Source organism: Ictidomys tridecemlineatus, chromosome 8 (genome assembly GCF_052094955.1).
Source record: "Ictidomys tridecemlineatus isolate mIctTri1 chromosome 8, mIctTri1.hap1, whole genome shotgun sequence".
Taxonomy (NCBI): Eukaryota; Metazoa; Chordata; class Mammalia; order Rodentia; family Sciuridae; genus Ictidomys; species Ictidomys tridecemlineatus.
In genome coordinates this window covers 144,870,733-144,886,823 of record NC_135484.1, presented here as the reverse complement: position 1 = coordinate 144,886,823, position 16,091 = coordinate 144,870,733, and the positions used below count along the sequence as shown (strand labels likewise).

The following is a 16,091-nucleotide window of genomic DNA, read 5'->3' as shown; positions in this document are numbered from 1 at the left end:
TTGATAATTAATGCCACGACTCACAATAAAGACAGCACACCCTCTTTACCTTAAAATATGTGCAGGTTTTTATAACAGACTTATGGATAACCTAACTAAATAATTGTCATCGTGATATAGCATCAAGATTTTAGGTTAAGAACCAAACTAAGCCTGTTTCTTGCTCGAGCTGTTGGAAAGGTACTTATTATAAGCACCTACTACATCAGGTACTTCTTCACTGTGTGTCTCCTTTGCATGCAGTTCTCTTAAGTCTGAGATATGAGCATATTCATTTTACAGAAAGATAATCAGCTTGCCAGGTGGTGGCACACATCTGTAATCCCAGCTGCTTGGGAGGCTGAGACAGGAGGATCATGAGTTCAAAGCCAGCCTCAGCAACTTAGCCAGGGTCTAAGCAACTCAATGAGACCCTGTCTCTAAATAAAATATATAAAAAGGGGGAGGGGCTTGAGGATGTGGCTCAGTGGTTAAGCCTCCCTGAGTTCAATCCCTGGCCCCCCCAAAATAAAAAATAAATAAAAATAAAAAGATAATCAACTTGCCCTAAAATGGCTGGATAGAGTCTGAATTCAAGCAGGTCAGTGACACAAATCCACCTTTATCTTTACTTCATCCACCAGGCTTCCCTGGGCCACCAATGGATCAGACAATCATTCCACCTCTACCAGACCAGAGCAACTCACAGACGAGATGATGATCTTGGGCCTTTCCCTCCTAGCCATGATGGGATGCTGAAAATCAGTGGGAGCTCACTTCCCCAGGACGACTAGAGCTCTGCCTTGTACCTCCACACACTTTCTGCACCTGCCCTTGGCTGTTCAGCCTCTAGACCTTCACCACGGAGGAAAAGCATTTTATGCCAATACTCGGCAGAGCCAGGGGTGGGAGAAGAGAAATGACAGGAAACTAACCTTGTCCAGGGTTCTGTGACTCGGGGCAGAAAACCAATTGAACCTCAGCAAGAGATTTACCAAAACTACGGATTTAAGGGGGAAATTAACATTTTTTATGAACCCACATATATAACTTCATTATTTTTCCTTAAGTCACCAAAGAGCATGCATGAAACCAGTTATAATTTAGAAAAGACACTAGAATGAGCCTAAGATTTCTTGTGGCTATGGCACCGTATTTGAGCTTTTCAGAAAGTGACAGAAAATAAAGTCCTCTAAGAACCAGAAACACTAAAGAAAAATGACACTAGCTGTATTACACCCCAGTGTTGCTGGGTGTACTTGCTCAGTTGTGGAGAGCACACTACAGAGTCAATCAATATGCTAGTAGCCTTACATGCCTCTCATTGTCGCCCACTTCTGAATGGAAAGCTTTCCTTCAACCATTAACATCTACTCTATATTTTATCTTCTTCTTTGCCTTTTTATTATAAACCATGTAATTACAAAAACATTTGTAATTTGTTATTGTGGGATAACAAATCAGTCATAATATCTTCTGAATTGTAGTTTTGGTATAAAACTAAAAGAGATCACATCTTTCACAATTGGGACTTTCCCCCCAGTGATTTATTTTATTAATTACTAACAAACAATGTGATTTTGTTGTATTCTTAGGTTCCTCTCTGCCACTCACCACCAAAGTTCTCAGTTAACAAAGTCCTGTGATGATTGAATTTAATCACCAACTAATATTTTTAGCTGAATCTTGTACAATTTTGTGCAAGTAAAGTCAATGAGATATTGACAGTATATTCTTGTTTGCGTACCAAGGACTGGCTTAGAGGTTTATTTTTAGGGCACATCACCTATCACAAAGGAAGTTGGCGACATGGTAATGAGAGAACACTGAAGTTACCCTTGATTGATTACCCTGGCCTTTTTTGTGTTGGCTAAATTCAGCTATTGTTTCCTTTCTGCCTCAATATTTCCACTTCACTGTCTGTAATACGTGGAATCAGGCAGCTATAGGACGCAGATCCCAGCAGCTATAACTCTGCTGAATTGTTCTTATAATTGGGTTTATGAAAGCACTGTGCAGATGATGTATTTCTTTACGAGGCAGCTTTGCAAGAGAATTTGTTCATACAGATCATCTTATATGAGCTATAACCCAGAGGCCAATGAAGTGAGTTTAAGGTTGACTTGAGCTTACTCTGGCTTGACCTAGGATTATCTATAAGGATGATTCCTGCAGGAGAAACACACCCCATTGACTCGGTTACTATTCTCTGATCCAAGTGGTAGCACAATTTGACTCAGACTTTGGTGGACAAGAAAAATAAAAATAAATCTTTTATTTCTATAAGTAAATTTTTTTTAAGATACCCCAAAGATACTACTACCTGACCTATAGATGCAAACATATAAATCAAATTTGAAAAATAAAGATTTCTCAAATCAAGTAAACTACAAACCAAGCTTGATGGTATAAGTTGGCAAAGCTCTCGGGTTGCTTCATGACATGGGCAGGATTTTTGTGGTGAGGATTGATTGGTATATGAAGTGCAGAGACCACCTTTGGCTAAACCTCAGAAGCCACACTAATCATTTATTCCTGTGGATATAAAATAAACTTCTTTCAAGGGAAATTAAAGGAAAACTATCTAGCTCATTTTACTACTTGCAAAAATATTTAGTCGTTGTGAGATTTTGCACAACTGTAATAAAGCGCTGAGCATCTAATTTGTTCAAAATTCATGAATCAAGTATTTTTTATTCCATCAACTTCAGAAAAATGCATGCATGAAAATCATGGGAATGTTAGGTTCTATATCATAGGGAACCAGTGATAAACCAGAATTTGGTGGGGTCTGTGTTATCAATCAGAGCTTCAGGCCCAGAGAGTAGGCTGAAAATTTTAGTTTGCTTGATGAATGAAATCCATAGTTTAGCAGACTCCAAAGACAAAATAGGAAAATAAATAAGTAAAATTCCCATCACACATAACTTTGTTTTTGCCTGTCCTATTTCAACCCAACAACGTTAACATGGAGAAATCGCTTTTAGAACTGTTTCTTATACGCGGGGCAGCCTGCAGAAGTCCCTGTCTTATTGAAAGCGTTGCTTGGTTGCTGATTACCATCAGCCTCGAGATCAGATGCAGCAAGGATGTTGCTGGATGGTGGCGTGGTGCCAGGCGGAGTGAGGCTGGGCCTGCCCTGAGAAGTTAAAAATTTCTGTGACTCAAAAGTGCTTAGTAAAATTCAAGCACGTGGTCTCTTGGTGCTAGTATTATTCTAAAGAGGCCACATTATGCACAAGGATGAAAACTGATAGCAGAGGCACGAACCTGGCCTCAGTTATAGTTTGGCAAGCGCTCTGTTCAGCCTATTTGATGTGTATTGAGTTTGGGGCTGTGGCAAAGGTAACACTTTGGGGAAGATTAGTCTATTTTTTACATTTTCATTCTTACGTCTTCTTTTCTCCAGTGTTAGGCGTGGAATTCTGTCTCAGTCACCCACATCACACCTGTTTCTAGCCTTTGTACAGCACTGGATAGTTGGCCAAGCGTGTTCGCACTTGGTTCTCAAAGAAACAGTGACACTTGGGCAGAGTGACAGCCACATACTACCAGCTTGGCAGTTTGAATGAAATGATTCAGTTTTTCTGTGGTAGACTGGATTTAGGAACCAGCAAATCTCCAGACCCATCACAACACTGAGTCTGTTATTTAGGAAAAAAATAAAAGAGGCTCCTGTTACCTTTGCCAAGGTAAGAAGCTGTGGTTTGGGATGCGCTCACCTGACCTACAGAAATGGCCCCTCCCACTGAGAAGCAGAGTTCTCTCTCACCTGCCTCCTCCTTGATTTCCTTCTCTTTTTCTCCCTGTGTGTCTTACTGTTCTCTTTCATCCTCTTAAACCTCAACAATCTCCTCCAAATTCAGAGGGTGGTTGGAATTTTCCAGTAGGTTTCCCTCACTTCCACATGACCTTTCGCAGGATATGTTTTTAAGGTTGATCTACTCAACTTCAGAGGATAGACTATTCACGAAAATCGCTCTAATTTTCAGAGTCCAAGAGTGAATTTCTTTCTCATTTTGGTCTATGTATATTTATTCCATAGTCCAAGCAAGAAGGATTCAGTAATGGGAAAAGTTGAACCCCACGAAAACTGACTCCTTATGTGTGAATTTCTGGTCTGTACCTCCTGTGATCTTCTGCTCCTGTAAGATGGACCCACCAGAAGGACATCATTCTGTAAAAACATCTTGAAGGACAGGACGAAGATGAAGCAGGAAAGAGAAACAGAACGGACCTCATTCTCCACTTTGTGCTAATGAGTCCACACTCCCACCATGCCAGGCGCTAGTCTGGGTTTCATGTTCACTAAATTATTTGTTCTTAGAAAAAAAAAATCCATAGAGTCACCATCATTGATCCCATTTCACAGGAGAGAACACTGAGGCAGGGGGAGGTTAGGTGTTAGTATAATGACAAACACAATCCACAGCTTGCTTTATATTATTTTTTTTCCTTTAAACTTTAAAAGAAATTAAAATGTTTTTGTGGGCTTCTAGGAATATCCTGAACAGGGCTCTGTGCCTATGATGCCTGGGGGGTAAGAAGGTCCCAAATGTAAAATTAGTAAAATTAAAAATAGGATTCTTCTCTTTCACCTTAAACTCATGTCCAGATGAGAGAATGGATTTGCCACACTCATCCAGTGGGAATGTTTTTTGTAAACAGTTTTTCCTGAGAAATAGCCCCTAGAAAACCACCAATTAAGTGGTGTTTTTTTTCAGACTGTGGGTTGTAAAATCACTCACAATTAAAATATATTAGAATGCCTGGAGTGGGAACGGATGGAATAGGATAATATGGAAACACCAGAGTATATTTGCACCTTGTTAGGGTATTCGGGGGAAGTTCCATTCCAATTATAAATACATACATATGCTAATGTGGGGTGATAAAAAGTGTATTTCTTACAGTCAGCTCCAGCCCCCAATTTTTAAGAACACTATTAAGACACATTCCCATTCCCGTCTTTTCCTTTCCTTCAGCTACGTTCAGGTCGAATTGCGATCTCAGGGCAAAGCCGGTCACATTAGTAATCTTACTCTCTTGGGGTCAATCATGGCCACCAATAACACAGGCTTTGAAGTCATATAAAACATGGCCCAAATGACAGTTCTTCCTCTTATTAGTTGTAATTTGCTAAGTTATTTAACTTCTCTACAACTGAGTTTTCGTGTGGATAAAAGAAGGAGGACAATAATAATAATGGCAATCTCCTAGGGTCATTGTGAGAAATAAATGAACAAATGCTTAACAAGCCCTTGGCCCAGTAAGTGTAGTAACTACTCTCTGTCCACGGAATGTTCTCTATATAACAACTCAAATATTCATTTCTAGGCCAGACCTCATTTTATCCATCCACTCCCTCCACTAAATGTCTGGTGCACATACCACACTCGGCACATCTGTCCTGGAACTCCTGACCATTCTGCCAGACCCCAGATGGCCCTTCTGACCTTCCAGTTACTTAGGTCAAGCCTTTGAAGTACTCCTGGCTCTTCTTCTCTCCCAGGCACATGTAGTCCATCCAGAAAGCCTACTGGCCAGACCCTCAAATACACATGGGCTCCGGCCACTTCCCACGGCTTCTGCAGGATTATGCTGGGGAGCCACCATTGCTTCTCTGGTTTTCTAGAACAGCCTCAAACTGGCTATCCTGCTTCCTCACTGCCCTGCCATAGCCAATTCTTAACACAACAGCCCAGTGATTCCCTAAAACCTAGCAGGGCTCAAACTCCTACACTACTCTGCGCTTCACCAAGAGTGAGGTCAAGGTCTTTGCAATGGCTCACTGGACCCTGCACAGTGTGGTCCCTGCTCCCTGTCCACTCTCCCCTCTTGCTTCACCTGCTGCTCCCCAGCCAGCCTGGGCTCCTTGCCATCCCTGGAACGCCGGGTGTAGAGTCTTTATCTTTGCCTTTCCTCAGCCCTCTCCGAATCCCAACCCACATTGACATTGTCCATTCTTTCACTTGTGATGAAGAACCTGGATAAAACTGTGTCTCCATGCTGCTAATCCTGTAACCCACTTTGCTTTTTTGCTTCTACATACCTCAATCTCTTAGTCTGCTTTATTCATTTTGGCCTTAACACATTAATTTAGAGCATATTATATAATTTACTCATATATGCAGTTTGAGCATCCTTAATCTGAAAAACTCCAAATCCAAAATGCTCCAGAATCTAAAAGTTTTTGTGCACCATCAACTTTATAGAGAATTTTGGATTTCAGATTTTTCAGTTTAGGAATACTCTAAAGTCTAGGCAAATATCAAAAATATAAAAATCCCAAATATGAAACATTTCTGGGTCCTAATCATTTTGGATAAGGGATATTCCACCTGAATATTCTTCATTTTCCATAATCCATTTTTAGAAGTTAAAATTCACGAGATTAAGATGTTATTTGTGGCACATGCCTGTAATCCCAGTGGCTTGGGAGGCTGAGGCAGGAGGATCTTGAGTTCAAAGCCAGCCTCAGCAATTTAGCAAGGCCCTAAGCAACTCCTCAATGAGACCCTGTCTCTAAATAAAATATAAAAAGGGCTAGGGATGTGGGTTATTGATTAAGTGCCCCTGAGTTCAATTCCAGTACCAAAAAAAGAAACGCTATTTGTGTCGACCAAGGGTGTAAAATAGCCAGCTACATAAATTAACTGCTCAACTAATGTTGGTTAATTGAATATTTTATGTTACCATTTCATCTCATAGCCCCTCCCCCCAAATTAAAGGGCCCAGGTGGAATAAAGGAGGAACTCAAGAGTAATACAGCTCTTTCTGTACCTTTCATTTTAACATGATTTAATACTACACTAACTTGGGGTTTGATGGAATGTAATCCAGAAATCATGGGTCTTTCTGTGACCATAAACGGCAAATGATCATATTGATAAAATTCAGAACAGTTTCAAAACCAAGACATACAATGAATTCTCATGACTCCATACAATGAATTCTCATGACTCCAATCACAGCCCAAGTATATACTATCAGAGATCCTGCTGCTGAATTATTAGTTGGGGGTACACAAGCGCGGCAGAAAAGATCAATAGGAAACCTAGAAGCTTTTACCCAGCACTTAGATTCATAAATGTTAAATAATTGCCAGCGTGAGGACATCCCTGCTGTCCTTCAGCAACCCGGGTACAAAGTGATGAGTCTGTCACCCCCCAGTAAGGCCATCAAATTGATTTTGCTTCCATGTAACTGTCTTTCATTATATGAAATACTTACAAATTAAAGCATTTAAATTGTTCACATGATCCACTTTTCCCCCTGGAAATCACATCTACTTTAGCACCTGTCATTGATGAAACAAACATGAAAATATGGAGTCTGTCTTGTAGCATACTATGAAAATCACTTTGTATCAGGTGTTTTCTTGGACTCTCTTCTGCTCACATAACACACTGGCTATACTTGATGCTCCTCTTTTTTACTCCATTAAGTTAAGGAGAAAAAGTAAGCTCTATAAATTGTCCTCTGTTCCCACTTTTTTTACTTGTGCACTAAGTAATTATCATGAGTTGAAGTTGCGTACATCAAAGAATAACTCTATAAGTAACTTTAAAAATGTTTTCTTTGGTACTAAAATATATGTATATAATTATTCATATGCAACTGTTGCATTTATTATGACAAATAACTTATTTGCTCCTGCCAGCTTATATGCCTATAAAGAAAAAAGGAAAAAAAGTCCTTTGTAATTCATGGCCACTCTGAGCCTAGAGGTTAGGATTACTCTTTGTGAATCCACTTGTGCTGAGTTCTGCCATTTCACAGGTCTGCACTGATGTTTACCTACCCTGGTAGTCTAAAAGAATAAGGGAAACACATAGATCTTACCTTTTAACTATAAAGGAGTACAGGTTAAAAGACGTGAGATGCCAATTAGGAACTGGATTAATATTTAGTTTACTCACTCTCCATTTATTGTGTAAATTTCTCCAGTCAATATTTTATGCAATCGTACAATAAATATTTAAACAGCATAAAATGTGCTAAGATTAAACCCTGAATATCTATATTTAAAATATTTTAATTAATATGGTGCATATAATGTACGTTTTTGTTTCTTGGCAGTGCTGGGGATTGAACTTAGGGCCTTACACATGCTAGGCAAATGCTTTCATGATTGAGCCACATCCCCAGCCCCTGTTCTTTTTTTTTTTTTTTTTTTAAATATTTTTTAGTTGTAAGTGGACACAATGCCTTTATTTTTACTTATTTATTTTTATGTGATGCTGAGGATTCAATCTAGTGCCTTACCTGCACTAGGTGACCACTGAGTCACAACCCCAGCCCCCCTGTCTTTCTTAGTTCAACACATTTCAATAACTTTGCAGTAATCAAATATTTCATTCTTATTGTAATTATATTTTTCTCTGTTTTATACCTTAAATAAATTACTTATAAAATCAGTGGTATAGCATATATTCAATAACACAGCTACAGTTAGAAGCACTAGTTATTTTTACACTGGATGAAACTTTAAAGATTTTAAATCCAATCTCTCATGTTAGAGCTGAATGAAGAAAACCCAGAAAGGTGAAATGGCTTGCCCATGTCTTAGTATACAGCACTTGAGAATCAAGTTCTTCTGATTCTTGTCTCACATTTTTTATCTAAAACACACCTCTGTGGACTTCCATGAAGGTTAAATCATATGCAAACATATAGACAAACCAAAGAAGTAGCTTACCATTAGCCATAAAATAGTAACAAATACAATACTTAGATGGTTTAAAAAATTAAGAATACCCAGACCATAGATCCTAAGTGCATTTAATTACTCAAGACAGATTTTATGTTTAAGTTGCCTCATAAATGTCATTGTGGAAACAATAATATCATGAATAGCCACATTAAATACTTGTGGAAAAAGATTTCCCATTTATTCCTAGTACTAATTACTTGCTTTCCTGTACCTTGTTTACATCATTTACATTACGTGGGTGATCTTCATTAGCACCACTTCAATGCATGACATAATGAGGTTATTAAGTTAGCTGACTTAACTATGGCACACAAGAAGGAAAGCCTCCTACAACAGAGACCTCTGGTTAGCACTGTGATTGGCTACTTGAATTCTGGCTATTAAATATGAGAAGCAACACTTCAAAAGAATGTTAAGGTCACCCAATAAAAGCCAGGCCCAAAAGATCTTTCTTCAATCTGAAATCAGCAACAACAACAACAAAATATTATGAGGGATACATTGGCCTTCTTCAGGGAAAGAGGAATGGAGGATGATTACTAAGAAATCAAGGTAGGAGAAACAATTTCAATTCAGCTCAATTTCCCCAGGGATGGTTCTCAATGCGAAGTGATGACACTATGTTCTGAGCTGCCACTTCTCAAGATCATGGGCTTTCAAAATGTGGCTAAGGGATAAAGGTCTTTCTTTTCAAGAGGGATAGAAAAGGGTCTCCTAAAACCCACTTTTTCCTCTTCATCTATCTGATTCTTATAGGTAGCCAGAACAAACCAATTCTAACTCCTTCATTCTCTGGGCCTGAAAGAATGAAAGAGACCAGTGGGAGTCAAAAACAGCTATACTTGGGTGACACTAAAACAGATCTAGCTCCATAAAGAGTATAAGCTTGCTGGAGTTAACCATGGCATTCATTTAAAATCTCCCCATACAAAAGCAATTCTGGAGTGCCAGGAAAAAGTAGCCTCCTGATGATTAGAAAAGTATTAAGTAGTCAGTTAGAAAAACATTGAGAAGTCCTTCTTTTCGATAGAGTCCAATATTTTTGTGTTTAGACAGTCCTAATCATCAGGATGACTAGCCATTCTTCCTGGATCCCTTTAAGAAGTTTTAGATGGGTATAATTCTTCTCTTTACCATAACATTTTTATTCACTCAATTATAGAGAACTTTTCAGTTTTATCACCACCTATATACTGGATACCTTCTACATAATTTCAATATAAAGATAAATAGATTACATTGGACCCCAGGGAAGTACCTGACAGAGGAGATATAACTCTCCATTGCATCCAGTTTGATGTAGTAAATGAATGATTCCATGAAGCAGAGTGAGCTCTCAAGCTAAATGTCAGTGATGTTCACCACTGAGTGTGAACACAATTAGAACACTTGCAACTAACAGTGTGAACATACTACTCTTCTGTAACAGAATGTCCTTTAACACATTTGAATCTCCACCCCCCCTACGGAGGAGGGGAACTTTCAATGTTTTAAATGAAGCCTGATGTATCTGACTCTCAGCAAATACATTGACCAAATTTTTGCTAGCATTTATACTATCTTCAGCAAACAACCATCTATCAAGATTTATATCTTCTAAATGCTGCAATAAGTTTAAAACCTTGAAAAGGGTCTCTTTGGGACAAATAAAAGACACAGTTCAGAAAATTTCTGTTCTTTCACTCTAGGCTGAACCTTAAAATTAACATCTTTGTAAAAGTGATGATAGACCCCCATTTGGGGGTTACTCGGTGTCTGATTTGGGAATGCAGGTGAGGGGATATATCCTTTTCAATCTCTGGAGTAATTTTCAAAGTGATATTAAGTATTATCAGGGGCAGGGTATAGTTGAAGGAATGCTGAAGTGTTTAATTTGTATTCCAAATGCTCAGTCCACTTTATTTGGCAACTTTACAGATTGGTGGAAGCTAGTTTGTACCCACAATGATTTCAGGATAGCCAAATAAAATGAATATGTGTATATTTATTTCCTTGAAGCATTTCTGAGCCTCTAAAATATTAAAGATGGATTTATATACAATGAGTGGGTGTGGGAAAGCAAATATTTAACACAAGTAGTTTAAAACAATAAAGGATTTTTCTGGAAAGTATGAACAGTGAGTGAGTGTTTGGGGGCATGAGAGATGGAAAGAAAGGGTAGGGGAATGCATATTTGCTTCATTGTTTATAAATTGTTGTTAAGAGACAGACCAAATTCTTGTTATGCCCAGATTATGTAATTTATGGGAAGTATGCAGGCTTCTCTGTTCAGCCACGCTGATAATGACGCTAATAGTTTAATTACAACTTGCTGCTGGAGGAGATAAACAAGGCTGCTTGCTTTTTCAAATCAGGGGTTACAATTACTTTTAAACGCGGGGGAAAGGCACATCTGCGAGTACATCTTACTTTGTTAGGAAAGCAACCAGAAACCAGCTGGAAAATAAACAAAGCCCCAGGAGTGAGCAGCCGGTGCAAAATTAGAGCAAAAAAAAAAAAAATGTCCAATTTGAGCAGTGGAGCAGTAGGCGTGAGGCGTAGTAAACAGGCGGCAAATGGAGGTGGGAAGGGATAGAAAAGTTTCTGTGGTCACATCTTCCGCATTTCCCCGGAGATCCCATCACAGAGAAGGTCTGAGCACCCCTCCGTCCGCTGTCCAGCTCACAGGCGCGTCTCTGCCTCCTTCCCCTTCACTTCAGCACCACCGAGAGAGGACAGCTCCGCTGTGCGCAGCACCAGCCATCCAGCCTGCCTCCCCCTTCACCAGCCTCCTTCCACAGCATTTCTTTCTCATTGGTATCTTCTTGACGTTTTGCATTTGGGGTATTTTAAGGGACATACAGAAGGGACAGAATACTTGCCTGGTTTGTTTGTTTGCAGATCAAAGGGAGACAAATCCTGCCTGAGCCAATCTCTTAATTGGACTCCAGAGCAATTTAACCAGAATAAAAGATGGCAAGTCACTGGGTTTAATTTGTTGGCAAAGTGGCTCAAAGTAATGAGTAGAAGTTGAAACTTGAAACCCTTTCTGAGTGCTTTGTTTTACTGTTTGTTTGTTTTATTGAGAATGCCAGTAGAAGGTTAACAACCTTTACTAGTGGCATTAGTCCTTTTCCTACACTAAGGGGTCCATGGAATAACTTCTGATGTCCCAGGTTTGGAAAAACAAAACTCAGTCCTAAAAAGCACTTCTCAGTCCTTTAAAACACCCTTCATAACCATATGCTAAATCTGGAATACACAAGCAAGGGGTCACCAACTCTGAGATGACACCACAAGCTACCACAGCAGGCCACAACACAGCTTCCCTGAAGAAGTCTTCTTTTCTCTATCCGCAAAGCCAGAGGCAACCATTTAGGAAGTGAATGGATTTGTATGACTACAAAACCCCAAATCACTGACACAGTAAAATCAAACTCCAATCAACTGGCTACCTCGGCACATGCAGTCCCCATTCTCCCAACCACAAATATGTGGTTGCTTAGTCCATGAATCTTTCCTTTCTAGGCAGAGTGTTCTCTTTTGCCCAAACTTCTCAACAAGGAGTAAAATACTTATCACTTGAAGCTTCACTTTGCTCTAACACACACACACACACACACACACACACACACACACACACACACAGTTTAATTCAGTTCCATTTTCAAGAGTCTAATTTCCTAAAAGGAGGGGAAAAAAAAGTATTGCCTGTTTTTCAAAACTTATATGGAAAGTAAGCCTTCAGGAACAAGCTCCACTCTTTTGGCAGTGGAGTCACTGAATTAACTGGAGACCCTGGAGAGGAGGAGACACAGCTAGGGGTGAGGCTTAGGAGTTATCAGAAGAGGCAGCACCTAGAAGTTAGTGGTGGATAACTTCTTCTCAGCAATGAGCAGCTGGATCAGGGGGCGAGCTGAGCACAGCAGCAGACTCTGGGGTTCCTGTTAGAGAACCTGAGTGGACTCAACTGAGGCAGGTTCCACTCTGAATCTCTGGCTCTGCTTTCTGCTGCCCTCTCTCCCTTCTTGGCTTCTCTTTTCCTCCTGTTCCTCCCTTCCTCCCCTCTTTCCCTCTTTCCTTACCTCTGCCTTCCTTCTTCCCCTGCCCCCTGCTCTCCCTTCCTCCACCCCAGTTACCCTTTCCACCTAATTCAACCTGGGCCACTTGCAGCACCAGTTCCCATGACAGCGTCAAGTCACCCAACGTGCCTCCTGTAGCCCACGCTTTTATGACGACCACCACGTTGCCTGCCAGTCGCTCGGTGCCAGGAGAAGGTTCTGTCCCCCCCCTCCCGCGGTCAGCCCCGCCCCTCTCTCCACTCCAGCACCGCAGCGGTGGCATCCACCCATCCAAATCACCAGAGTCTGAATGTCACCAACAACAAGTTCCACGCGGTAGCAGCAGCCCCGCCGGCGAGGCTCGCCAGCCCCTCCGCCCACAGCCAGCCAGCGCACCGGCGTCCCCACCAGCCCGGGCTTCCCAGTGTCATTGTTAGCGCTGACAACACTTTCTTCTCTTCCTGGAAGGGGAGAGCCCGCGTGTGACTCCCGGGCGGATGTAGGGCTCCACGCGCCCCTCCCCCACCCCTGCGACACACACTCACGCGGGCGCACACACACGCACACGCCCTCCGCACACCGGCGACACAAAGAGCGCAGAGAGCAGCGCCCGGCTGGGTAGGCAGGGGCGGGGAGGGCACGGCCGCCAGGGGACAGCGGGAGGCGGGGGGCTGAGCCAGCGGCTGGAGGGAAGCCAGGGACCAGCCGGGTGGCAGAGCCGGGCAGGCGAGGGGGCGTCCTTACCTGCCCCTAGGTTGAAGGAGATCCTGGCCTCCGCGAGGTACGGAGTGTCGCTCTTGGAGCGGACTCTTCTGATGGGCCGCCGGTCTATATCGTCCTCCGAAGATGCCGCCATTAATGTGGGAGGCAGGAGCAGGGTCGCCCGGCGAGCTGAGAGGAGAAGGAGAGGAGAGAGAGAGGGAGACAGGCGGAAAGGGGAGGAGGGGAGAGGAAGAGCCTCACACACAGGGAAGGGGGGAGGGGAGGGGGGAGGGGAGAGGAGGGGAAGGGGGACGGGGAGGGAGGGAAAAGAGAGGGAAAAGGAAAAAAGAGGGAGAGAGAAAGAAAGAGAGCAAAGGAGAGAAAAGGGTGAAGGGAGAGAAAGAAAATCCGTTAAGGATCCGTGGACTGGAGCAGAGACTTGGCTGTCCCTGGCTGGCTGGTGCAGGGGGCTCCCCCTGAGGTCCCCTCCCAGCACAGGGCAAGGGGTCAGTGGTCAGGACCCACACCCTGCCTCTTGCCCGCAGCCCCAGTTTCAGGCGTTGGCACCGAGAGGCTAATGCGAAAGGAAAGACTCTAAGGCAAAGATGCCCAGTCAGCACTGTGCCCTCTCCCGCCAAACGCACTTACTCTGCTTTTCAAGTGCCCACTATGGTCTGTTTAACCCTCAGGATCCTGTAGTGTGGGATGCGGGCCTCTGGACCCAGCTTTGGCCACTGCCTGCTTGCTGTTATCACTCCTGCCGTGCCAGTCCTGGACCCTTGGTCATGGAGGAGGGCATTGTGACCAGGGGTGCCCTCTGCTCCAGACCAGGAGCTCAAACAGAGAGAGAACCAGATCTGAAATTCCTCAGCCACTCTTTTCTATCCCTTACAACTTGCAGGTGTGGGCTGGAGGGAAAGTGTACACAAGTTTGGGAACAGTTTGGCAGTAAAGTTTCTAGAACTGATACTTTGTGGACTAGACTTAACTCAGGCAGGATGGAGTGGTCCTCCGACACAGCTACTAACTTCTTCTAGTTTGTATTTATCTGTCCATAAGTCCCCATTCATTTTGCCCTTCAACCTTCTCTTTACTTGGTCACATATAGCACAGACCCTGGTCTCTGGGATGGACCTGTAGTCTCTACAACCTTATGCCATTGTTTCTGAAGGAGAGGTGAGGATCAAAGGGATTTTACAATTCTTTGAACAATGGTACTGCTGCCCCACCCTCCCAGCAGCATAAGAGAAGAACCATAAAGGTTTTCTGGGGTGTGAATCAGACCCCTGTGATGCTCCCGTTGAATCTATTGATGGAGTAAAAACTCTTTTATGTTCATCTTTCTGTAACTTCAGTTTCTTGGCCCTTTGGTGCCCTGATGTTGCCACTTTTCTATCTAATAAGTGCTCACTTGGAGTGCTCAGCCACCTTTCCTGGGTTTCCTCCCTGCTGTAAAAGTAATCTCCCTGTGAAGTCCTGCCCTTCAGTCCCAAAGGAAAAATGTTCCTTTGGCTCAGCAAGCCTTCCCTCTCCACTTCAGCTGTCAATTCTCCCCCATCTTGGCTTCCTTTGCCTTGCAATCTTCAGTCTCTCTTCACTGGTCTCTTGACCTCACATGTGCATAGTAACATTCCATCTTTGGAAAAAATTTATCTGCCTTTGACCTTTCCCCTGTTTCTCTACCATACTATTTCCTTGCTCTTCTGCTTAATCTTGCCATAGGATTCTTGGCCCCTCCAGCTCCAATTCTTACTCCCGGTTCCAGTGGCAAGTTGCACCCTCACCTTTTCATCCTCATCTCTCAACCAAGATTAACTTAAAAGACCATCAGCACCTGTCTTTCTATTGCATCCTTTTTTTGGTTTCTTTGAAGTATTTAGTAATCTGTTCCTCTCAAAGATTTCCCCTCCCATATCCTTCCAGTACTGGGTTAACTCCTTTAGCCACTTGATTTCTAATTCTTAGAGAGTTCTCTGCATGTTAATTGAAAGTGCTCACCCTGGCAAAAGGGGTCTTCATCAACATGACTTTAATCTGTCTTTTCATCCTTACTTACTATACTTTCTTCTAGTCTACTGGGAATTGCCCCAAGTCTGGCTGCTTCCTGCATCTGTACCTGTCCTCCAATGGCACACCTCAGTTTCTTCCCTATAAACTTTCCATGTTCTCCCTAAGGATGTATTTAAGACATGAACCTAGTACCTAGTAAATGCTCAGCAAGTGATTCTGAAGGAAGGAAGAGAAGGAAAGGAAGAAGAGACGGAGAGAAAAAAGAGGGTAAAGGCAGATTACATACGAATGAGTCGTTAAGTTTGGGGATCAAATCCACGTCTTCCTGATTTCAAATCCTATCTCCTTAATGATTCCAGGACCCCCCCCAAAGCCTCAGATGTTCAAGTCCCTTATCTAAAATTCTGTTGTATTTGCAGAGATTCTATATACTTCCACTCATATGCTTTAACTCATCTCTATTTATAATACCTCATACTGTGCAAGAGTTATATAAATAGTTTTATACTGTATCATTTAGGGAACAATGACAAGAACAAAAAGTCTATACATGGTCAGTACAGATGTAAGCCCCTCCCCAATATTTATGATCTACTTTTGGTTCAACTCATAGATGTGGAACTGTTATGGTTTAGATATGAGAT

General features: G+C 42.2%; 1 protein-coding gene across 5 annotated transcripts in view; it reads right to left on the bottom strand.

Annotated features, from left to right (window-relative positions):
* Window positions 1-16,091, bottom strand: part of Phactr1 (phosphatase and actin regulator 1) — a 486,260-nt gene that overhangs the window by 444,136 nt on the left and 26,033 nt on the right. For all 5 annotated transcript variants that reach the window (XM_040282130.2, XM_040282134.2, XM_040282135.2 and 2 more), the window contains exon 3: window positions 13,480-13,626. In XM_040282130.2, the coding sequence (XP_040138064.1) occupies window positions 13,480-13,626 (147 nt within the window). The remainder of the gene's footprint in view (window positions 1-13,479; window positions 13,627-16,091) is intronic.